The 25,860-nt window shown below is 37.7% G+C and overlaps 1 protein-coding gene across 3 annotated transcripts in view; it reads right to left on the bottom strand.

Moving 5' to 3' along the window:
* Window positions 1-25,860, bottom strand: part of ATXN7 (ataxin 7) — an 89,339-nt gene that overhangs the window by 31,867 nt on the left and 31,612 nt on the right. For 2 of the 3 annotated variants that reach the window (XM_042799515.1, XM_042799517.1), the window contains one exon: window positions 8,021-8,125. The exons of the other annotated variant lie outside the window; for it this stretch is intronic. In XM_042799515.1, coding sequence (XP_042655449.1) covers window positions 8,021-8,125 — 105 coding nt within the window. The remainder of the gene's footprint in view (window positions 1-8,020; window positions 8,126-25,860) is intronic. 3 annotated transcript variants of the gene reach the window in all.

The raw sequence follows: 25,860 nt of genomic DNA, 5'->3' as shown, positions 1-25,860 counted from the left end.
CCACACTGCAAAACCACTTAATTCTAGCCGTGCTGAACCGGCCCTGCCTCAGCTGCCACCCTCCTGCCTGCACTAGCTGGGCACTGCTGCCCCAGCCAGGGGCTGCACAGCTCTACACCGGGAGCAGTGGCACATGGGCAAAAAGATTAATATAACTGCTGGTTACTGGTGAGATTTCCTGTCTGACCTTTGTTGCTGTGCTTGCAGAGAAAAAGAGACTATGTGTAAATCCTCTCTCTTCCAAATGTGGCAGTTTGAGAGTCAGATGGAGGGATGAGAGGGTACAGTCTGTGCAACTTGAAGCTATATGGTTCCATGAAAAAAAAAAAAGAAAAAAAAAAAAAAAAAGGCAAAACCAACCCAAACTATTTTCTTTGTGACAGTTCAATACTCAACGTTGTTTTACAAGCTTCCCAGAATACTTCTCCCTGGAATCACAAAACGCCATGGTGTTCATCTGAGGTTTGCAGTTCTTGGAATAATCTACACAGTTAATGAGAACACATACTTCTCCCCCAAAAATAAATGAGGAAGTCCTTACGAATAATTGATCTGCATGTGGTTAGCTTTTGAAATGAAACTACTTCTAACTCCACTCTCCAACACCAAGTTCCATCTCTGGCTCTGACGCATTCCCAGCTCTCCTCCACAACAGCACAAATCCTGCCCTTTCTTCCTCCGATTCAGGCTTCCTCCACCTCCCCAGATCTTAAGCAGGTTGCAGCTTCATTCTTCTGCACTCAGCTTAGGGCTCCGTGCCAAACCCTGCGTGCCCATGGCCTGCCACCTCCTCTGGCTGAGCTCCAGCTTGAAGGAGTGGCTTCAGCATTAGAAAGAGCCCTTTTAGCTGGGAAGGAAACCATCCAAGGATTTGGAGCACGAAAGCTGATGCAGAACAGCCTTCCCTGAATCTGCAGAAAATCTGAAACGATGGTTATGAGAGCTGCGTTCTGCTCCACGTGCCATTACATCATTCAAAATGAGTGATGAATGATGCAACTTAACACTGACTTTTAGATTGGTTAACTTTCTCATTGTCAATCATTTTTAATTGTAGACCTGATGCGACTATCCCAACCGGCTTCTTCCAAAGCAAAGCTATAGTCAAAATACACTCAACATCTATTTTCTATTAGAACTACTTGTTCTCTTCAGATCTTGCTCCAATCTGTTGATGAACAAACTAACTTTCCCCCTCTTGCTGAACAAATATTTCTGTAAGTGACAGTGAACGCAGCACTGCTTCCTCTTTTCCCACAAAGATAAACATCTTTGTTTTTCTTTCTTTCCACTTGTTCTTCCCCTGTCGATATTTACTTGAAAAGGGAGCAGCCTCCAAATACCTAGGCAAGGAGATCACTATAAAGGAACAGGGTTTTCATGGGACCCTTGTATAATTCTCTTATGTTAGACTTGTTTCAAATACTGTAACATTTCTGTAAGAATATAATTTAAAAATATATTCTCCATTCAGCCAGTAATAAACCACAAGGATTTCTGCCTATAGGTCTTCTGCTATGGCAGAGCAGCATGAAAAAAAAATTGATTTACACTAACCAAAGGTAAGAAAAGCCAAAAGCACACCAAAGCACTTTTCAGTTTGTAATATTTTAGCACACACAGGGCTGTAGGTAGAATAACATGAGTTACCATGTAAGTGGTAAACCGAACAATCAATTGCTTTCTTAAATCTGAATCTGAACATCATGTTTTTTGTTAGCTGATACTTCAAAATGCTTTATGTCTTCAACCAGAACTTGACAAATTTATGTACACACAAAAAGGAGGAAGTTTTACTAGAAAACTGTCATCAACCTCTCAAACAGACTCCCTATGCTTTCATGTAATAAGCAAAGACCACAGCCATTATGCTTACAGAAATAACCTTCTGCACATGAATCGTTTGTGATGTTACAATTAACCACAGTGCCTAGCTTCATCACTCCTTAAAATCTGCATGGCACATTTGGTATTCAACTAATGGCTTTGGGGTACACATTTCAAAACCCAAAATACATTTACACAGTTTCTTTCCAGGTGGTAATACTTTCTTATTTAATGAAGCATTATTTCAAAATAACTAAATTATCAGCTGAAACATTTTTTGTGTGTGTTTTTTGGTTTTTTGTTTGTTTTTTTTGTTTGTTTGTTTGTTTGGGGTTTTTTGGTTTTTTTTTGTTTTTTTTTTTTTTGTTTTGTTTTGTTTTTTTTTGTTGTTGTTTTTTTTTTTTTTTTTTTCTAAAATGAATCCTGTGCTGACCTCTGAGCCCATTCTCTTCTGGAAATATGCCAAGATGATTCTTGCAAAAGCTACAGAATTTCACAAATCTCTGCCAAGAAATTAAACTAGTTGTTGCTGTACCCAGAGACTAAGATCCAACTGCTGGAATCTGGACTGTGCAAACTACTGAGAGAAGACGGTATTTAAGCAGAAGCTGCTGAAGCTGCCAATGATAATTTGTTAAATCATATACATTAACTCAAGCCATAATGCCACCTGTGCACATTTGGCAATATGCTTGGCAGATTACTGCAGCACATCTGTGACACACCACATAATATTAAAGTTTTATTTTGGTTATTAGACTACTACAGAAGATTAGATACCCAAGAAAATTCTTATGATTTCTAACAAACGCTTTCATACTGCTTTAAAAAGACATTAGAGAACAGTGGACACTTAATTACTGAAACAAAATGCTTGCTGCCAAAAGTAGGCAGGCCATAATGAAGGCTTATCCCTCCAAAATGTGGACGAGCTCAGTCAATTTCCTATGAGAAGAAAAAAAAAAAAAAAAAAACAAAAAACCTAAATCAAACAAACAAACAAACAAAAAAAACAACAACAAAAAAAAAAAACAAAACCAAAACCCCACATGCCCCACTCCCCAAACAAAAGCACCAAACAACAACTGCCCCGATCCTCAGGTGCAATGGCTTTGGAAGAAGATTCAGTAATTTGTTTATTGTCCTATCTGCTTCGAATGCTGCCTTGTACAGGCACTTTATCTTTGATTTTGTAATCAATGCTAAACACTGCCTCTCTTCGATTCTATTCTAAACTAGTAATAGTTAGGGATAGTTAACAGATCATTTATCCCAATTAAAATCATGATAAATATCACATGTTCTCTCCGAATTCAAGCACTTAACATCACCACCAAAGAAAATCCTTATGACTAGCCAAAGTAGTAAACCTGCTAACTAAAGGTGGGTGTGAGAACCAGCTGAGGGAGGAAGGAGTACAGTTATACAATTAGATGAAGGAGGTTCACAAGAGACCTTACACTGATTTGCAGGAAGGACCCAGGCAAGTAACACAAGTGAACAACTTTACTGCCAGGATCTGCCCTCTGAGTCTCTCCAGGCCGAGTATAAGGTTGTGTAATGACCACCTCTACCCCAATCTCACAACCTCCTAGAAATCACAAAAGGTTGGCAAACCTGGTATTATTATCCCACTTCTGAATCCTATGCTTCAGGTTTAAACATGCACAGATCGGAAAACGAAATGCCCGAGCAATTCCCCACAAGAGCACAGAGCGGTGGCAAGCAAAGCTCACAGCAGCTGCTCACCTTTGCCACTGCATGCCAAACCTATGGACGTTAATCAAAACACTAGACATAGCTTTTTAATGACTTGACAACCCAACGCACTATCATCATCTCTTTCCAATCTGTACAGTACTAATGGTTTTCACAATCGTTACATGACTCACAAGCACTCTCAGTTTAAGTTTTACAGGTAGCCTTCTCTATTATTGCTGAGAGTTTAATGCCACGGAAACCAAGGCACAGAGAAAACAAACAACTCTGTAAATAAACTAGGAAAAATTAGAGGGAAGAAATCCCACTTCTCTACACTGATGCTACTTCCACACTGCCGAGCTATCTCCTCTCTTGGAGCCACAAAGCAGCCCAGATGGTACAGAGAAGCAGCTCTCCTCAGACAGAAGGCTGACAACCACAAGATGTGATAAACCCAAAGAATGGCTGAAATATCACCAAAAGGTCATACAGCCCAAAAACCACATCACTTCAGGGTTTCCATGAACAACCCAAAATAACTATCGCGATGGCTCGAAGAGTAACTTTTCAATGCAGCATGAGAATCACGTCTAGCACGTTTTTGTGGGAAGAAGAGAGAAGAAATAAAAGGGACACAGGCACATCCCACTGTGTTGAGGAACATGACAGTTAGCAATGTGACAAAGTCATTTTTACTGTAAGAATTTATATATAAAGAGAGGAAACCGTGCAGAGACTTAAGAAATGTACCTGATTTAAGTACAGAGGAAGGGTCTCTATAGCATAGAAGTTGGAGAGGCTGGCACATGAGAAATACTCCAGCTGGAAAAAAACACTGTGTTTTATCAGAATAGGTCATGTAAGCAGTTTCCAGTGCTTCACCCATGAGACTGAATGCATGAACATTATATATTTTTTCCATCTTTCACCTCTGAATTGATCCTGAGCCATCCAAGGAAGATGCAGATAGCACGAAACCATAACCATTCAAAAAGTGGAAGCAAGACTACTAGCAAGGAAGGACTTAAATCACTTGTCCAGCCCCACAAAGGAAGCAGCTGAGATCTGACAGAATCGAGGATTTGTCTTGAAACAATTCCTCCTCAGCTGGCTGGCCTGCTCCTGCTCCACCAGATCCCCAGCACTGCTGCCACCCTAGGCCAAGAGGGTAAAACTGCTGGGAGTGTACAGTCAGCTGCTACTCACAGGCTAGAGAAAATACCACAGACAGACTTCAGATATCTCATTGTGTTAGATTGCTTTTAAAAACTAAACTACATGTAGTGTTACACATAGCAAAACACGTCACCAAATTTTACAATTCAATGATAGTATATATACCGACAGTACAGAACAAATTACTAAAATGACAATTCATACTCCAAATGCACACTCAGAGTGCCTCAAAAAGTATAATTTAATTTTTAATTAATATATCTTCTAGTAAAACCCATGAAATATAAAAGTATCAGTTACATATAAAAATCTGTGATTTGTATCAATAAAGTATTTTATTAAAACTGTCAAATATTCTGAGGAACAAGGCTACATTTAAATTATTGCTGACTACTTGTGGTCCAGGGAAAAAAGCCAGCATATGTCCCAGAATGCACTTTCAGCCTATCTAGTTAAGTAGTTTATCACAAATATGCTTTGGAAGAAATTAATCAGCTCATTAGGTGTAGCTAATAGTTTGTTTAGCCTTCCTTTGACAAAAGTGACATTTTAAAAGAGCATTTCCTACTACTTCAGAAAAAATCCCACATGACAAGTTTCAAAGAACACTAAGTACAAGCAATACATACCACCAGGAGTTGTAGAATATTTAAAGAGATTACTATTTCTCTGGTAACAATTAAAAATAAAAGACCCTAAGAACATCACAAAAAGGTTCACTGATGCACTGCAATTTTTCAGAGCTTGAAGTGATCTCTCCTTTATTAATCCCTGAAATAATGCCACAATAAAAGACCTAATTCAGGGCAAACTGACTGTGATGAATCCAAAGAGCATTCTACTTTCTTGTTATTATGATAGTGTGCGTACCTTTTGTTCTAAAAGAACTGAGTGTTTTGAGGACCTCAGCAATTTCCTTCTCCTGAAGTACACTGCATTAAAAAACACCCCACACCATTGCCTGGTAATCAATCACCTGCCGTATTTATCAGCTTTCACATTCAATTTGCTAAAAGGAGGGACAACTGTGTAAGAGTTTCAAGAATGTGAAGGCTGATAAAAAGCAGTGAGAGCTAACACTACAGAAAATCACCAAGTCAGCCTTCTTACCTTTCTGAGGCTATTAGTTTGGCAAACTAAAGTCCTTTAATGACGTTCACCCCACCCAAGCCTGTTTTTCTCATCAGAATGACCCCGCCTGTTTCCTCTGCACACCGCAGCCCTCAGCGAGCGCCTTCGCTGTTCAGAATGGGCTTAAGAAATACTAAGAATAGCTTCATCATTTCCATCCCCTCCTTCTACATTTCTCTCAAAGTATGAATCTGCCACTGATGTAAGGCTTACATTACAGAAAGTTTCATGTTTAGAGGTCACGCTCCCACAATGGGATACAGATTGGAAACATTACATTAGTATTCTTCGATTTTTCTTTTAATATTTTCCATACCTTCATTTTGTAGTTCCCTCTTCTCTCTGTCCCTTTCAAATTGCAAATAGCGCTTACAGAAGAGTTTGAATTAACTTCGCATAACAAGTTCAACACAGGTACAAGCAGCATTACAACACCCCATGTTTTCATGTCCATTGTCAAGAAGCAATATCATACGTATTCAGTTGGTAAACTGCTGCTGCAATCTGCCCATAAGGCTGTCATGCTAACAACTACGATACTTGTTTCTACAGTACAGCTGCCTGTTTGTCAGTGTTTGAAGATCACCTGCTCATTTCAAAGAAACAACCCGAAGCGCCTGCAGATATCCACAGCTCTACATCCCTACCAACCCGAGCCAGTTCCATACTACTGACCTCAAGATGGAAGATTCAATATGCCAACACACTCAGAACTGAGTACCATCCAATCCTCCCCCATAAATTTATTTTTAACTGTCAGAATCAATTTAATATGATATTTTAGAAGAACTTATTGGACATCCCAAACTGATATTCAGTGACAGGTGAGGAATCGCACTGGCAAGGGGTGGACTTGCTCTTGGCTGATAGAAAGGCTTACAGCAACCAGAGTAAGAAAAGCTGATGCCCTTTTCTTCTTCCGGCTCCCTACAGTTCGGGAGACTTACATCCACAAAATCATGGTTTTTTACAAAAAATGTTATTAGTATTGCCATCCACAGAATAACAAGAAAACTAGTCAGAATTAGGTCACAAAACCTATTCAGATTCTTCTCCAAGTCACTCTGTGCAACACAACCACAGAATCCAGCATCAAGGGTAGGGGTAATCCATAAGGCATTATAACACAAAAACAAACAAGTGAGAGGTAGAAAGGATAAGAAGTTCACCCTCTGCACAGCATAGGAGGACCATTTCCCATTCTCTAGGAAGCAGCAGAAATACATCTTTTCTTGCCAAAAGGCTGGATTATTTAAGATGCAAGAAAAGGTATCCCTTGTTCTCAACACTAGAAGAGACTCTCTACCCATATCCAGCACCTTCTATCCTTTTAAACACAAAGGCAATTGGTACATGCACAGGCCTAGAAATAAGGGAACACGTACAAATACACACACACAGAGGGAGGAAGGAGTTGTTCAGAAGATGCTCTTTCTCATTAGCTTTTGGTCAGAAAACATCTCCTGAGTTTCTCGAGAAACAAATGCTGAATACCAAAAACCTCCTATCCAAATATTGTCATGAAATTGTTTGAGGTTAATTTCTAGTTTTGGAAGGAGTGTGGAAAAGAACTGTCAACCTCCCCCAGTTAGGCTTGCAGGAGATATAACTGAGCACTTGAACTTGCACAGCACTTCACATTTTCTCAGTCCTCTATAAACACTGGCTAACACCAACCAACACAACAAGAGCTTCCTAGCACAGCTGATACACAAAACCCTCAGACCAGTAAAACAAATACAAACTGATACTTCTGAAAATAAATAAATAAGCTTACTGGCCATTGGAAGCATACTATGTTTTACCACAAAATTTCTAAGTTCAGCTTTTAGCTCAAGTTCACACTGTAAAAGAACCCATGTAAAAATAATCTGTATAAATACACAAGGAGAAATGACACACAGACACAAACACACTATGTATACTGTCTGTGAAATACACTATATATATTTCAAAATTGAAATGTATGCAGCATTTCAGGAAAGCATTAAAAAAAATTAAAAGGAACAAGATTTTTATGTAACTGCATCACAATGTATAGAAAATTATTAAACACGGGTTATGTTCTTTGACATTATTAATAATGTAATGATCTATGCACCATCAATTTAAAAAAAAAAAAAATTGCCAGGCTTAATCCTGATTTAACCTCACCCTTAATTATTAAAAATAGTTAAGCACTTACCATAATGTGATTGAAATGCCTGTGGTTTTACGACCTGATTACAGTGGTTACACATCACCAAATAGAAATCATCATGAGCCGGGCAAAGACCAAATATTGGCATATCTAAAAACAAAAAGACAAAATGGCATCTCTCAGCTGCTGACAATTATTGAAAAACAGTTTAATTACAGAGCCATGACACTAGTGTTGAATCATAATTTTAATACATTTGTATCAAATTTGAAAATGAGGGAAAAAGAGCATATAATGCAATAGATAATTTTGTGCTGGAGTATTACAAAAGCAAAAATCTTCCTACAAAGATAAATGTAAAATGAGCGATTACTTGTAGAAAACATCTATTAGAAAACTGATTTAGGACTGATTATCTTATACCAGATGCAAGAATGTAATAAAAAAAGACTGACTTCAAATGACAAACACAACATAAGAGGGGATGTTTTATGTATTCTGAAAGGGGTTTGGATTTTATTCTAATTTCATTAAATGAATTCAAAAATGAACTTTATTTTCTATTTAATTTTTTAAACCATTTTAAACACACAGTTGTTTACTAGGCAGTATTACATGCCTAATGGTTTTATTTGTTTAACAGTGCATTATAGTCCAGCCATCTGCTGCCAGAGATCTGTGTAACAGCTATATATGAGAGAGAAACAGAGATAACAGTATGTCAGAGCATGTGTGAATTTCAGAGATAACACACATACCTGCAGACTTTTACTAATAAAATTAGTTTCTACAATTTTGTTTTTAAGAACACAGTTTCTTAAAAATATAGCTTAACAGTTAGAACTGTATCCAGTCTACTGGAGCATTAAATACAACCATTACTGCACAACTTAAAGGTACATTACACTTCTATAACTAAAAATGTTATTCGATCATTAGAAGACAAAAAGTAAGAAACTGCAAACATAATAGTATAATTTCATTACTGCCAAACACGTGGCTAAGATATCTATTATGCTATTTAAAGGTTTAAAATGGGTATAAGAAAATTTATTTTCTGAAAAACAAAAACTCAAGCAATAGATTTATCTTAACAGTAACTTAGAAATTAAGTTAAATTTATTTACCTCAGAACTGACACCAGAGTTTTGATTTAAAGCTACTAATTTGCCTATCTGTATTTTTAACAACACTCATTTTTGTTCATTAATGGAACACTAATTATGAAATAGAGTGGGCTGCGTTTTAAGAGTGAGTGTGCCATAACACAAGGTAACCACTGGCAGAATGACGCTGTCAGCCCTGTAGAGCCCCACAGACTCCACTTTGTTCCTCGCAGACAAAAGAACGTATCCACACCGAACGGCTTCCAGAATCAAGGGCTCCCTTTGTAGTAATTATCTTCATCATAAGCATTTAATTACTTTCCTTTAAAAAAGAAGGTCTATCTCAGGTTTTCCAAAACCCTTACTAGTGCTACATTCAAATTAAGCATGATACCTGCAGTAACAGCTGCCACTGGATTTTGCACTGGACACAAATACAATGACCATGGACATCTGACATGGCTGTTGTATATCAGAGCTATACTTATCTAAGTCACAGGCACCTTTTCGTAACTGATGTTACATTATACAAACAGATAAATAATAATCTGATTTCTACTTCATTAAGTAGCAACTCTTGCTTATTTATTTATATTATGTTTATTTTTAAAAGTATTAAGACCTTGGGCACACCTAACTTACTGCAAACTAGGCAAAACTAGAAAATATATGCTGGGGGCAGGAATCAGATAGGAATAACAAACCATTTTTCAATATCTACTTTCTGTGATGTAATAGTAAGCTACATAAGAAAAAAAATTATAAACTTGAATGTCATTGCTAGTATTTCACGGAGAAGCTCTTGGGGTATTATGCCTGCATAAAAAAAGCTTACACACAGCAAGTAAAAACTCCAGGGTCATTTCCATTTGACTATTAATACACCATGATGAATGGGACTGTAACAGCATGCACTGCCTGCTATTTACATTGTTAATAGCACACAGACAGGCTACTACTGTATAATGTCTAACGAACTGTAAACCCACACCCTGTAACCTGTTCTCATAACTGTACCTTTCAGACAACGCTGGACTCAGACTTTACACCAGCTTGTACAGAATGCAGGGGGGAAATCATTAACAGGAGAAAAGGATTGCCTACTTCTGTGTCTCCTGCAAGATAAAGCACACTCTTTGACACTAGTTTGAGACCTCATGCTCACTCCAAGTACACTTTTATGAATATTTGCTGGCAATACAGAGCTGAGATTTTAAACAAATGGACAGAAATTGATGTAAACAAAAATGTTTTACTATTTCAGTTTGGGGATACCAAGAAATCTGAATAACTTACAAGTGTTCTTTGCACTCTGAAGCACATTTTCAGTTTTAAAATCAGAGCTCCAGGTTACAGAAAGAAATGCCAGAATACTAGCAAACTCAGAAACTCATTAAAAAAAAAAAAAACATTCTAAGAGAAAAACCACTTGATACAGAAAAAAGGGTTTGCTGCGCACCCAAAATCACAACCATGATTTCAGAGGAAGTCACACACAAGACTCCAGCCAGATCACACAAATCAATGTAAAAGATCTTCTACCCCTGCAGTATGGATAACAGAGCAGCATTTAGACGTAACCAGCAAGGGAGTAGTGAAGGTTAGAGTCCTAAATGCAATTCCTTTTGTTTTATCATATGAAGTAAAATAAACTATAGCTTTCTATTATCAAAGCACTTATTTAAAATAGATGCAATCAAATCCTTTTGTTAGAGAAACCCATAGGGCCCCAAGTAACACTGGAACCTGACTATGCTGAGCACTGCATGAACACGTGAGACCAGCCCGTAAGGGCCACAGACTAGATACCAGTGGGCAAAAAGTAGTATCAATACTTCAGAGACCTGAACATGAGTTTTAACAATGGGTTTGAAACTGTAAGGAGTGTGACCCAACCAAGATCAGTTAGGTTAGGACAACTGGAAGTATGGATCAGAATCCATACTTCCCAACCCAGGAGCCTCAGTTTTAGTCAGATAAGCTCCCAAGTGCTTAACGTGCTTCACTGTAATCTTAGTCAAGGAGAGCAAGAGCAGGTTTCAGGGAAATCTTAGTTCTGTTTCTGCATCCAAATGGGGCAAACACCTATGCAGCACTTATAAGAATGACAACTTAGACCATGCAAATGTTAAGAGACTAATATACACAGAACAGTATAACAAAACTGACGTAAGAATTACGTACCAAGAGATGGATGCCTAATTTTCCTCTTCACCTCTCAATCACTTAATGAAAGTTCACAAGTCTTACAGTTGATATTCCAATATCTAATACATTATACCTATTTCATTTAATGACATGCAAATTCTCTATTTAAAAGTCTAATGACGTTTACAGTATTTCACCAGCGTAATTTCAAATGCACTGTTCCACCAAGTTTAAGGATTACTTTTTAAAATACTTCACTGTAAATGTTAAGCCCATGCCTCTCAAAGAAGAGCCTAGCAACCATGATTCATAAGTTCCTCTTTCAAAGCTGGGTTAATTTAACTCTCTCTACCTGGGAATGTTTTTCAAGGTCAAACTAAAAAGTCAAACCAAGACCCCAAACTTTCTATTTATTTTTTCATAAATGCAGTATTTATACAGTATCAACATAAAAATACTGTTATAGGAGCTGCTAGTTACATTAATTCTATTAATGCTATAAAAAATAAGAACTTACCTCCATAATACGAAACCTCTGAACGTTTTGTCCTCCAGAATTCACTTCTCCTTTCAAATGTAACTTAGCTAAGGTGTTTTTAAAAAAGTAACTTCAAATGCTATATTGCTGCACTCTTTACAAAAGGCCAGATCAAGCCTGTGCCATAGGCAATTCTGAGGTATCTTAACTGCATTATTTGTGGAGCACATAAGGAAAATGCTTCTTATTTGGAAAAGGCCAGTACAGCATCTTTTCTATTAAAAAAGGAAACCCAATAATGGACATTCTGGCATACTGTACATTAAGTAACATGGAGATCAGCATGTCTACTCTGAAAATCTTTCATAAACTGAGCTGCCATCTCCTCCAGAGGGATGTAGAAGCACATAAGTCATCTAGTAATTTCTTAGTATTTCCAGCATTCTCTTTCAGGACAGTTACACTACAGAAATTTATTCTTGTGGTCACTGAAAGTAATGGTGTCTGTGTACTCTCAATTCTATTACCTAACATCACATACAACAGAGCAAATAAAATAAGCAAAAAACAACACAGTTAGACAACAGGTTGTCAGTTTGTGTTTACTGAGCCACTAGATTCAGTGACCACCACAGATCCACTGTGTGTATTTGTTTATTTGTGTGTGTGTGTTTGATTTTGAGGGGTTTGTTGTTTTTTGTTTTTTTTTTTTTTAATCCCCAAAATTCAAATTTCCCACAAATCTTGTTGTCCCTTTTCAGATTGGGACCATGGCACAGTCCATCTATTCTAGCACCTAATAAGACAACATCCCTTCTAGAAGTGAATTATCACCAAAAAAAAAGCAAGGTCAAGATCTCCTCCAGGACAGCAAACTCTAGAAGAAGGGGGTAAAAGAAGCCCTAAATCTGGCTGTTTGCAAAGAACAGAACACAAGTTCACTATTTTGCAGAAGTCTGCTCACCACTACTGAAAAAAAAACAAGAAGGAGAGTGAAAATTGAAACAGAGGAAGAGAAAGCAAAACTAGTAAGGGTAGAAGTAAAAGGTCAAAGAACAAATTCTATCAGTTTGGGCAAAAGAATAGAAAGCTTCATCAAAAAAGTGACAGGAATGCATAAAAGTACTGCAGAAGCATTTTTTTAAGACAGAACACTGCTAATGCTCACTTCTGTTCCTATCCATTCCCAGCATAAACATCTGCTTATTAAGATTATTTTTAAAAGTCTGATTTATCACAAATATGTAAGAATTGCTTGCCACTTGGTATAATTTGACAACAGACATTTCATGCTGATGCCCAGTGTGAACAGTGCAAAGTTTTGACTACAAAGATTTCCACGGCATAGTATAACATGCCTTCAGCACACCACCAACCTGATTATACCTCCAGAATATTTTTAAATCACTATAGGTAATATTAGATGCACTAAAAATGTGATGCCCTAGACTATTAACTTTACACTCCCAACAGATATAACTCCCTATTATCTTTACAATTCCCCAAACACAGAATTTTTTTCTTTTTACTGGGGCCTGATCCAAATCCACCCTAAGTAAATGCACCAACTTTTATCGATTCACTAGGCTTTCCATTAAGACATCAGGGAACTGTTTTGGAGGTACTATAGAAGGAAATTGTAAATATATTCCATTGTTTTGAAATGCTGCCAACTCTGGATTGTTTGAACTATCTACTTTGTGGACCAAGTACGTTCAAATAATGTCCACAACAGCTATCTTGAATACATTTGCTCCGTACTAGCTGTGTTTTCTCTTCTCATTAGAAGAGAATTAGTCTTGATCACACTAAGGTAAAACAGTATGCGAGTGCACCTTGTTTTAACCGTTCAACTGGTAGATTTCTTTCTCTAAAGGTATGCTTTCCTTAGAACTTTTAAGATAACACAACTCTTCACTAGCACCTGAAAAAATTACAAAAAGCTGAGAAAAACACAGCTGCAGTAACTTGAAACTAGTTGACATCTTGAAGGAAAAGAAGTTTTGTGCCACCTAACATAATTGGCTTATAACACATGTCCCAAGTACTGTCAGATTCTGTCAAAGCAATAAAAATATTTCTAATTTTTTTATCCTTTATGACCGTGCAGAACATGAATGTAATTTTAATATGTGAAAACAAACAACACCTCCCAAATTACTAATTTTAACAGCTTGTGATTTGGGGGAGAGGTATGAGGAGGGAGAAGGAAGGTGCCTAACCAGCACTGAGGACCATGTGAAACTGCCTGCACCAAACCTGGGCAGGTTTCAGACAGAAAGCTGAGCTTGCCTACAACCAGGCTAATGGCTTACAGTCAGCCCCAAAAGCTAAAATTCTGCCAAGAAATCTGCACACCAGGCAAGTCCTGCTGGATGTACTGCTGACATTAGTTGTCAATAACGAGTAATCTTCAGGTGCGAGGAGAATCTTAGATGCAAGCCTGAGGCAATAAGCCTTCTGCACAAACAGCACTATGAGGTATCTTAACTTAGTTATCTAAAGGAAAGCTCCCATCAATTCTAACTCATATAGTCTCTTATTTTAATTGATACAAATGCTTTTTTAAAAAAAAAGTGATCTAACTTAGCATCTCAAAACTTACCTTTCATGTACAAATACTTCACTTTCTGCAACTAAAATATTATTTTCCACACAATATTTTTTCCAAGCTATTTTCCAGAAACACTTGAGTGCTTATCATTCATGAACACACATGCTTTTGCATACTTATCAATGTTGAAATGAAATTAAACTACTGGCAAATTTTTTACTGTGTACTATGCAAGATGATAATAAAAAAAAAAAAAAATATTCCTAAACAGATAGTGTGAACAAAATAACTAAAACTATACAATATTCAGAGTGGTTCTGTTTTACACAAGTTCTAAACCAAAATAAGAGATTCTAGTATAATACACATACTCGAGCATTTTCTGCAAAATTTCAAGTAATGAACACTTGTGTATTAATAGAACACAAGTATTTTATGAACGATATGTGCAGGAATAGCAAATTTGTGCTTGCAAAGAACATATGCAAAATCAAACAAACCAAACATAAACCAATCAAATTTACATACAGAAACACTTTTTAAAAAAATCTGTCCCACAAGGTCTGTGCTCATGTTGCCTCAGATACAAAAGAACCTTTTAATACAAAATAAATAAATAAATAAATAAGGATATTCTCATACCTGAGCTGCTTCAGTTACGTTCAGAGGGAAGCATTACTAAAGTATTTTCCGCAAGGTTAACCATTTTTTAAATTCCTTGCCAACTCTGCTCTGTACATTAAACAACTTACATTTTTTGTACATGCAGCTTTGAAAGCCAATCTATTTGAGGAGACTTTTGAAAGGTGCAGCTCTCCTTGGGTTTTGAGCACAAGTGCATGAACTTTGTTTCACCATGCAGTCGCTGATTGATCTGATGAAGGAGGGAACAGCTGACGACTCGATTAAATGTTTTTACTGCATTTTCCACTTTGGCAAATATAGCCATTACATAGCATTTTATTGAAGTCTTAAGAATACCCAAACCTCAAAGTTTTGGCTCAGAGAAATGACTTTTACTTCAAGACCAAAAAACTCCACAATCTAGTTTAACTAGGCACAGGAACTGCATTACAAGATTTGATCAGTCGTAAATCTCTCCTAGTATTAGAATGCTTCATCTCTAAAAGCAGAGTCCTCTCTGCCCAGTCGCCTTTCAAAACTTGAGACAGTCTATTTTTCCAAAGCTACAGTTCTATAGTTTTTACTTTGTTTTCCCAAATTCGAGGCAGAATCTCACCCAGTGAGAACTGAAAGGGAGAAGGAGGACCTACCTCTTCTGGCTCACATTTTCCACGGGTTCAGCCATGCTGCATTTCCAAAATCCCATTCCCTGCACCCCCCCCTCCAGCTTCACCTCCAGCAAAAAGGTTTGCCACACGCTGCAGGCAGTAACGCTGCTCCGTGCGTACCCAAACGGCAAATCCAACCACCAGCCCTTTTGCAAGGCTACGGCCGCATTATCAGCACAATTCTCCTGCAGCCTTTCCTCCCTCTGCGAGGATGCAGAATGCAACTGACAGTCACTGTACCTCCTGTTCTCTAAAATTTAACAGTATTGGGAAATTTCTGTATTGTGATCACCGATAAAAACTGAGCAGCAGATACCAAAGAGAAGTGCGTCACGCACACGTGCACCTGCAGCCTAGCGTGCAGCTGGGAGTTCTAATTTTAGGCTCCCAAGATTTGAATGTTCCCGTAATTACATATAAAACGCATATCAAAGCAGACATCTAAGTATTCAGTTAAATTCTTTGTATATGAATTCATCTACACACAATCTTTTGGAAAAATCTAACACAAAATGTCTGTCAAATTGTTCATTCAACTCTATAAAGCATGTTTTTTAAGTTTATTATACAGAATAATACGATATTTCAGTGAGCAAGTTTACAGAAGATTGTCTGTAGAGACACTCATTAATAAATTTCTCAATGAAACACAAATAGCATATTTAAAGCTTTTCAGCAGATGAAAGTCTCCCCACACACATTGTATTCTGTTACATCAGGTTTTCATCAGTAATTTGAATGAAGTCAGTCATCTGCAAAAACTATTCCCATTTACTCATTAATGAGTTTTCGGAGCTGAAGATATGTTAAATTTCTCCAGCCAATTTGTATAATATTACACAAATGCTGAACAATTTGTCATATAAGAAATCTTCATTTGAAGTCATGCATTATTTTTAGGTGACATGATCTCATTGTGTCACTGCTGTATTTTAGGGAAGCCAACAAATTATTATTTATGTTTTTGTGTCAAAATAATCCCCTATTTGTTATATATCCAATCCTAAAATATCTTAGAGAACCCTCAAAGTTGAGTTTAATTTTGCAATTATGACATAAAAATTAAATAGAAATCAGGAGAGACTTTGAGTTTACACGGTAAAATTAAAATCTAGGCTGATTTAATATGAAAGTGTACACAGAAACACTTCAGTTATTATGCAGATAAACAGGGTCTATTACTGGGATGCGGGGGGTGGGGTGTTCTGGATAAGCAACTAGTCACAAATATAGCCTTAATTAAAATTAAATAAATCATCCATAGAATAGGCTAATGCATATACCCTAAAGCATGCTACTATTATTGTTTTAACATCAGCAGGTTTGGTACTTCTCTTTCACACACAGCACTCTCTGTACTCTGCACCAGCTGTACTTTTGTAGTAGGAAAAAGGAAGTTTGTTTTATTTAAACCTAAACTCACAGTTTACATAAAACTGCTCATTACAGCAGAAGTATTTTGATACACTGTGACTACAAATGGTGAACGCGTTCCAGGCTCCTCATCCTCTCCCATCTCCTATCTAGACATGCTTTTGAGGAAAAAAAGCTGGCTTGTGTGGTTTTTGCCATCCTTCCCTATGTAACTGGTCATATCACAGCAACGCAACGGGGTGCTGGCTGCATCTCGGCACCCAGGAACTTATGATGTAGAGTGGTAACAACCATTCACTTACAGATTTACATATTCCCTTACTAACTGAAACTGGAGGAATACAACATACCCATGACTACATCTTTTGTGATACAAGAAAACAATAAAAATTAGTCATAATAAAAAAAAAAATAAAGTGACATCAAGCACTAGTCAAAATACAAACTTTTAAAAATACAAACCTTTATAAACCAGTAAAAATAAGAACTAGAAACAGTTATGCGTCCCTTGCACAATGGCATTATTGCAATCTTCATATTAAAAGCATCATCAGTTAACACATTATTTTCCCTGCTACATATAGAATCATAGAACACCAGGTTGGAAGAGACCTCAAGGATCACCTGGCACAATCTTTCTTGGCAAAAGCACAGCCTAGGCAAGATGGCCCAGCCCCTGTCCGGCTGAACACAGGACATGCGTGGTGCTCATCTTTCAACCTCTTCGACCCTCCTCCCCGCTGACCGTGGCCCCAACTCCTGTGTGACGGCAGCATGGCATTACTCTTTAATTGCACAAAGCCAATGCATCTTTGCACAAAGAATACTCTGCATACATTTTACATTGTGCACCTGATACCTGAGGGAGCAAATCAGCATATGCAAAAAAAAAAAAAAAAAGTAAGGAAATTAACACAGATGACCTGTCAACTGAATTCTATTTCAGTATTTTCTTTTATTAGGCAACTCAACTACCTAAAACCACCCCACCCCTGCCACTCCCATTCTCCATGCACTGGAACATCCACTTCAAAAACGAGACTGTTTCAATCACGTCTAATATAGCTATAAGGAAACTCATGCCTGTCGATTTTCACATACCAACTTACATTTCCGCACCCCTCTCAATTTGACAGGCACTATTAGTTTTTCTCATTAAAATTTACTTCCTTTACTTTACAAATTTACTAGCAGTTGATTTGATACAAAAAAAAAAAAAAAAAAAACAGCAAGTAGCATAGCAACAGGCATATAAATATACTATAGCCAAAAAAAAAAAAAAAAAACCCAAACAACAGTACTGTGATATTTAATAAGATTAAAAGATAAAGTGGAAAAAAAAAAAAAAAAAAAAATCAAACAATGTTTTTGCTGTTACACTGCAGTAAAAGAGCTAACTCGGTTCTTGTGTATTTGAATGCACACGTAGTGACACAAAGTATTTTAAACTTGGCTATTGCATTCCTTTAGACAAATAACTAAGGCTATTTCAATTATCTAGCTGAGGAACTGTAAGTCTTCTCAAATCTGACATATTCCAGCACACAGAGAGCTACAGTCGTCAGAGCTCCCATTCCAAGAGGAGATCTATCTGTTCAGAAATGTTAGGCCTTAAACCAGTGCTAGTTGTCCTCTGACACACAGTTCTATTAATTGAACAGGTAAGCACTGAAAAAAATCAGGCTACCTGTTCTCAGTATAAAGTCAGTAATTCTACTGCTAGCTGTTTGTGATACAACACAAATGTAGTTCAGCCTAAAAAGCTCTTTATGGAACTGAATTTTTTTTATTGTTATGGAATTTCAAATTCTTCTAAAGAAGAAATTTAGGTTTTGCCTTTGCTTTTAGAATAAGCCTTATTCACTATCCTTATTTCAAGGCGTGTTTCTTCACTGTTAAAAGTGATTCACCTTATTTTAGGAGCCCATCTTCACAAAATTTTCCAGAATTCCATCTCTAAACGTAACACATTAAATCTATGAAACCTGTTAGAGAATAAAAAAGACTCTGAAAACACTGGATGAACCAATCAGCATCAGGCATTATTCTTCCATACCTGGAACTAGTTCTCTGCTACTGAAATCACCCATTTCACTCTTAAATAGAAAGAAGTTGGGAATGACTGCAACTTTTAATATTTTTAAATTTAGTTGTACTCAAAAATGAAGATCACCTAGATTGTATTATACATGCAGAAGAAGTGAAAGGGCTGACATGCTTTAAAGTAATTTTTTCTGCTCTTTCATGAACTTGGCCTCTGTAACTTAACCAGAGCACCAGACCTGTGTATATCACAAGTGGGAATACCTTCAGCAAAACAAAATGAAAGAAGAGAAGAATTTGGTCAGACTACTTTATATACTGATTTGCTTGGTTTGGTCTAACTCACATTTCTGACAGATACTTCTAACACTACTCCTCTCCCCTGGTCCCTCTGCAGCTAACAGCACTTTTGTCACCCTTGCTAAGAAGGTATATAGATACGTATGAATGGACATAAATACACAGGGGGTTGTGAAAAAAGAGATTGTCTCCCTTTTGTAGGCCAGCTCGGAAGTAAAATGCTCTACTCTTGGGAAAAAAAGTACTGAATTGGGCACAAATTTTAATTTTTAGACATCTCGCATCAAAAAGGACACAGAAACAATAAACTTGAGTATACAAGCGGCAAGACAAAGTCATCCTTATGCAGATACAAGAATATTTAGTGTATGACTGTGCAATGAGACAGAGGCAAGTGGTGTCCTGCACCCCCTGGAGCCCCACAGACCTCAAGTGGTGGTCTCAATGCACCACATTACAAGACTAGGCCTGTTTGCAAAGGTCTGTAGAGGAGACATCACAGAAGACACACGGAGTCAGTGTTAAGCAAGAGGCACAACGAAGAACATACGGAGTTGGTATTTTTAAAAAAGGCACAGAAGAGGACATTTCAGAGCACTAGTTAACTGCCCCTAGATGACTCAGGATGACAATGGTAAATCAGATTAAATAGCGAACAGAAAATTGAAAGGTAAACAGGTTCCTACGATTTTACAACAAATTTGTGGAGTTTACAACCCTCCAGTACAACAAATAATACAGTCACCTTCCTAAAGCGGACAAAAGATATCTACTGCAAACATATCTAGTATAACAAAAGTGAGGTTTACAACAGAAGTGGATCCTCTGCCAGGCACAGCAGTTGCACGCACGTGAATTTCAGGACCTAGGCTGAGGTCTTCAGCTCAAACCTGCTCGGAGACTACGGCCGGTCTCCACTGGTGCCTCTCCAGGGGAGGCAGGAAGCCAAAGCCACTGCTGCCAAACTTGTTGAGCCAGTCTTCCCAGCGCTGGCCCACAATGCACCGCTTTGTGTTTGGAAATTGCTCAAAAGCTTTTGCTTCCAGCAACAGTGCAAAGCGCTTGGGGAAAGATGCCGAAAGAGTCCAAGAAAGGGTATCGCGGGGCCACCGTCGCGGTACGGACACCCCAAATGCTCCCGTCGGCTGGTGACATCGCCCTGACTCACCGCAATGACAAACAGCGCAGCGCTTCCTGTGACCTCCATCGCACAACACTGCTCACAGGAATGCAGCAAAACTCTTCGTGTGATTAAATTATAAATAAAACTGCTGATGCTGCACCTTATCATCACGTCTTCCCATTTTGCAATGAAGAGCATCATCTCTCCAGACTGCCATTTTGGTCCTTTCCCAGGACAGGAGACTTCCTTCACATCATCGTGGTTGTTCACGATGACTCTCGACAGTGTCAGCAGGAGGATAGAGAATTGCAGTGTTGCACAGAGAATCCCTTTTTCATCCCAAGCAGTTGTAAACAAGCATCAGACAAGACACACTGACAGCGCACTGAAGATTTTACTCCTGTGCTCTACCTACTCCACAGATAAAAATAGCATTCTTATCTCCAAGGCTATCAAGCTAACACTTCAGATCATTAAATTCAGGCCACAAAAGAGACTTGCAAGTTTTATCCCAGCAAATGACACGGCGGTCTGTGCCCCTACATTTCAGGGCACAAGCTGATAGGCAGAACCAAACGGAAAATTCCCAAACATGGGCTGATGCATTTTGGACTTCTCCAAACACTCCATGGAAGTAGCGGTGTTGAAATAGCCAGGCAAAGCAAACCAAGTCAGCCAGCTATTAAAGCAGGTTCTATAGAAGGTACAACAGATAAGGACAGGGCTCTGCCCAGCCAAGACACAAAACATAATCGAACGGTGTCAGGTATAGTTCAGACATTGATATTTCCCCCAGAGTATCATAGCACAACTGCTAGTAGAAATCTTTCTTCAGTCACTTAGCCACAAAAAAAAAAAAAAAAAAAATTTAGGACAAAAATTTGCAATCTATTATATAAGCACATTACACTAGCTTTGGTAGGCAACACAGCTATATTGAATTTCGCTAAAACTTCTCTGTAAATTACAAATTACAACATGGAACAGAAGCTCCTTAACAAGCATGATTTCTAGACAGTTGCTTTGAGTAACACAACTTACATAGAAATTAAAACGAAAATTGCATTCTGAAATTCATCTTTAAGTACTTTTATGAAGTAAATACTGCCTATCAGGAAATTAATTTAAGTCTTTCCTCTGAAATACTTCCATTTAGTGCCAGCGAGCGCAAGATGACTGCCATCTCTCCTAGTAGCGCAGAACAGACATATTCAAGCACAGATTCTACATTTTAAAAAACAAATTATCTGAAGAAAACATTCTAAAACCCCGAATTATAATCCTTATAAACCAAAGCCCAGTGAAGCCTTCTAGTTCTCAGAGGCAAGTTAAACTCTAATACATTTCTAGAGTCATTCTAATTGAACAGGAATGAAATGGACAATTTTACCATTTCCTGATTCACTATTTTGAAAGCTGCTTTCCAAATTATTTTACATGCCTGTCTCAATAACCCAACACCCACACTGTCTGACTACTGGGAAAACTTCATGCTCTTTTGACATATCCATCAAAAATACAGCCAGTTAACCCAAACTTTTTGAGGCTTGAGGCCTCTGGAGATTCCACACTACCACAGATTTGTTCTGAAGAGATAAGAGTAATATTTGGTATGGTTCACATTTATGTATACTGTATAGGTGATGCCTCTTTCTCCTCTTGGCATTATTTGCAATAGCCCTGCAATAGGAGATAAAAATAAATGATACCATAACTCTTTCTCAGCAAAGTAACCCAGATTCAAATGGTATTCTCTCCAGTTCACAAAGTCCTGAGATGGTTCCCAGTAAATTGCAGTCAAATAAGCTTTTGATTTCTATTACCTGGCCTTCTGACACAGCTAATTACTGAAAATAAAGTAAAAAAAAACCCACCACACAAAACCCAAAACCATAACCAGTATGTTAAATAATATAAGCTAGTTCTTACTTGCTGTTTAGTTTTCCCAATACACTATTTACAATTGATCCTGATTTACAGTGCAGTTATTCACTGATACAACATCTCTAACACTCTGAAAGATAACCAAGATACAAGTTCTACTATGCTATACAATCATGTAGGGAGCCACGTAAAAATCGGATCAGATTCACTCTGAAAAGATACAATCAAGCACAGTCCAGCGGATTCTAGGATTACCAGGTGAATACGTGCTGGAAAATTCAGTATCTTCTTTAAGCAACCATCACCTTGTTTTGGAAACAACTTTAGTTTAAGTATATTTAGTTTAGATTAAGCATGCTGCTTAATCCAGCATTACTGGGAGGAAAAAAAAAGATTATAAAACCACACCCTAGGTGTAAACTGATAGAGATTTTTCTTCTGTATTTTGGCCTGAAACAATAGCCAGAGGGTGTCATTTAGGCTGTACACACCTTGACAAAGCAATGGCTACAATATCTAGGGACTGACAATTGAAATGTTTGCATAGCGAAGTACTTCTCTGCGGGCTGTCTGATCACAAGGTTGCAGGAACCGGCTGTCTTGCACATGCAAACTCTCGCCTGTCAAGCCCCATAACCTAGTCCTGTGTCCTCCCTCCAGTCACAGGCAAAAACCCCTTGTTGACTTCAGTGGCTCACGACAAGACCTCACATCCCCAGATACCACTTAATAAACCAGCAGAAATCCAATTTGCCCACTGACAACATCTACTACACTGTTTATGCAGTCAAAGAAAAAAACTGTAGACAGAAAGCTGAATTTATGAAGAGGAAAATACAACAAAATTTGACATTAAAGGAAAACAAACATCCAATTTACTGCGTATTCAACACATTCTTTGCTTTTCAAATTTAAGTCATTAAAGTTTCTACACTTCATATTAAGCAAGCTCCTATAGGACTTTCAGGCTACCATATCAGTGTGAAATTCTCCAAGAAATTTTCTTGCAAATAAAACTGAGACCTCTAGATTTCAGAACAAAAGCACACATCACAGACCTACAACCTCAAGGCTGCTCCCTATTGGAATTTAGGCCTTCAGCTGCTTTGTATACACTTTTTCAGTGCCAGTTGAGAACACTGAATTTTCTTTTACACTACAAACATTGATGAGAGGTGCATGTTCTGCTTAGCCACAAAAAAGCAGATCAAGAACACCACATAAATTTTCTGGCTGTTATAATCCCACCAGAAGAGAAGGGAGGCATAACCAATTAACCCTTTCACCTTTTATTATCAATGAAGTTTGTCTATGGGCTACGCTGAAGCTATCAAAAGTCGAAATCAAGGCGGGGTCAAGCTTGTAAAAAAAAAAAAAAAAGATCTTTCTCATGGGAAAACAGGTTGCCACAAAACAGCTTATTTGACATGGGCTGACAAGCAGTGTTTACACACAAATAACTGAGCATATGAGTATTTGTAATCTACTTGAGCCAATAACCTAGAATATTTACCATCACAGTGACCATTTCCAAAGCTAGCGATCATGACTGCAAGTGATGTGGGAGCAGCTGCATGTGCAGTTTACTTTGATGAAGTCATACCCCATAGTATCTGGGGTTACCACGAGTATCTGACTTACCACGAAAATCAGTCTGAGAGCCGCTGCACCACTGGTCCTGGCTCACAGCTGCACCCAGCTTGCACAGGCAGGGAGAACTTCTGACTGTGCAAAGCCTTCTAGCAACAGGAACACCAATTACAATAAATTCATTGCCTTCCATGACAACTGCTTTTACAGTCGTGCTACTCAGCTCCCTTATACTTTGAATTCCCTTTGTCAGATTTTAACACTTGCTGCTAAAAACTTATACTCTAAGTACAAAGCTGTATTCATCTCTGTGCTGTCACCTACACTGTAAGAATGTCTAGGAAATAAAGCTGAGTATCATACATATGGACAACTTCCACAGCAGTGGTCATTTTAATCATTAAAAGGGAAGAGAAAGAATTTTTAAGCATCTCAGACTACTTCAAATACCTAATTGCAAATCAATTATAATGATTTGTGAAAGATTAAATCTTTTGTCTTGTAAATGATAAGAGAACACACTACCCCGGCCAGCCTTTGGCAGTTACAGCCATAGGCTACACATAGTTAGAAAAAGTGTAAGAACTGTATGCATTTTCTTTTATAGATCCACTGCAATGGAGGAAATAGCTTTTAAAATAGTTACCTTAGAGAGAGCAATCTGCATCCTCTTAACCCAATTTATTTAAAAGTACCCTTCACTAAGCCTTTTTGTCTTTCCTGCTCTACTCAGATGACAGTGCTATCAATTCATGTGAAAGTCATATTTCTACATGATATTTATCACATTTTTCTTCTCTTACTGAGCATTTGTTGTCAAACACAGAACAGAAACTATGCAACAAGCAATATTTAATCAAGTATTATCAAGACATCACCTCTTCTATATAGGGATAACCTAGCTAATCATACATACCACTTAAGAAGCATTAGATAACAGTGAATTCCTGACTGTTATGTGTGTGTATAGACAGCTAGTTCAAAGGTTCTTATAAAAAAAAATATATATCCTGCTTCCTCACATATTACGGACAGATTGAAGCAGTTTTGTGGCTGCAGTTCCAGTGAAAGTCCCCAAGGCCTTGCAATATCACACAATACGATGGTCATATCTAAAACCTGCAAAGTATCTTTAAAGCATAAAAGATGACACAGTTCTAACTTGCAGTCTAACATCACAATATTCTATTTATAACATGTGACTCATCTCACCAGAAATAATTAAATATTGTAAACAGAACTTGGATTTAAGGGAAAAAATAACAAGAAAATGAGGGCCAGTCACTGCAGATAATCTCAAAAGTAGCATCCTTTCATATTACATATTTTTGAAACTCTCATAAAATCTCTACAATTTTCTTAAACAGTTCAATGCACTTTTAAATTCTCCTTGTAATTGTTTTACAATAACCAGTCCACAAATCCTTAAAACACTTTGAGTAAATAGTCAATTAAAATGCAATGAAGTGAAGAGGAGATTTATCTGATTACAGATTGTGAATAGCTATGCAGAATGTCAAAAAAGAAGCATGGCACTTTGTACTGCTACCTTAAAATATTTATCTCAATCTATTAAAAATTCTCACAGTGTGTTTGCAGGCAGTCAAGGACTACAGAGCCCTCTAAGCATCTTTGACATGATTTAACACAAAAAAAATCAACTCAATTGAGCACCTCCCAAGGCAGAATAAAAACAAATTTAAATTTGAAATGAGATGCTGTCTCTTACTTGTATTTACAACTTAATATTGGAACAAAAGTTTCAGCAATGCTTTAATTATTTATTGAACCTGCTGCTGGGAAAATTCTAGACCTTGGGTCTATGTTATACAGATGCATCTAGTGAGCCCTCCTGGCCCGGTCCTGGACTTCACGGCTCAACAGGGACAAGGGTTCATTGCATAGCTTTCAGTACCCTCTGAAAAAACTGTAAGACTGGTACCACACAACATCACCACAACAGTTCTGACCTGCGATACCCCCAAACACCATC

The sequence above is a fragment of the Tyto alba genome, unplaced genomic scaffold (genome assembly GCF_018691265.1).
Source record: "Tyto alba isolate M040663 unplaced genomic scaffold, T.alba_DEE_v4.0 Super-Scaffold_3, whole genome shotgun sequence".
Classification (NCBI taxonomy): domain Eukaryota; kingdom Metazoa; phylum Chordata; class Aves; order Strigiformes; family Tytonidae; genus Tyto; species Tyto alba.
This window is presented reverse-complemented; position numbering and strand designations above follow the sequence as displayed.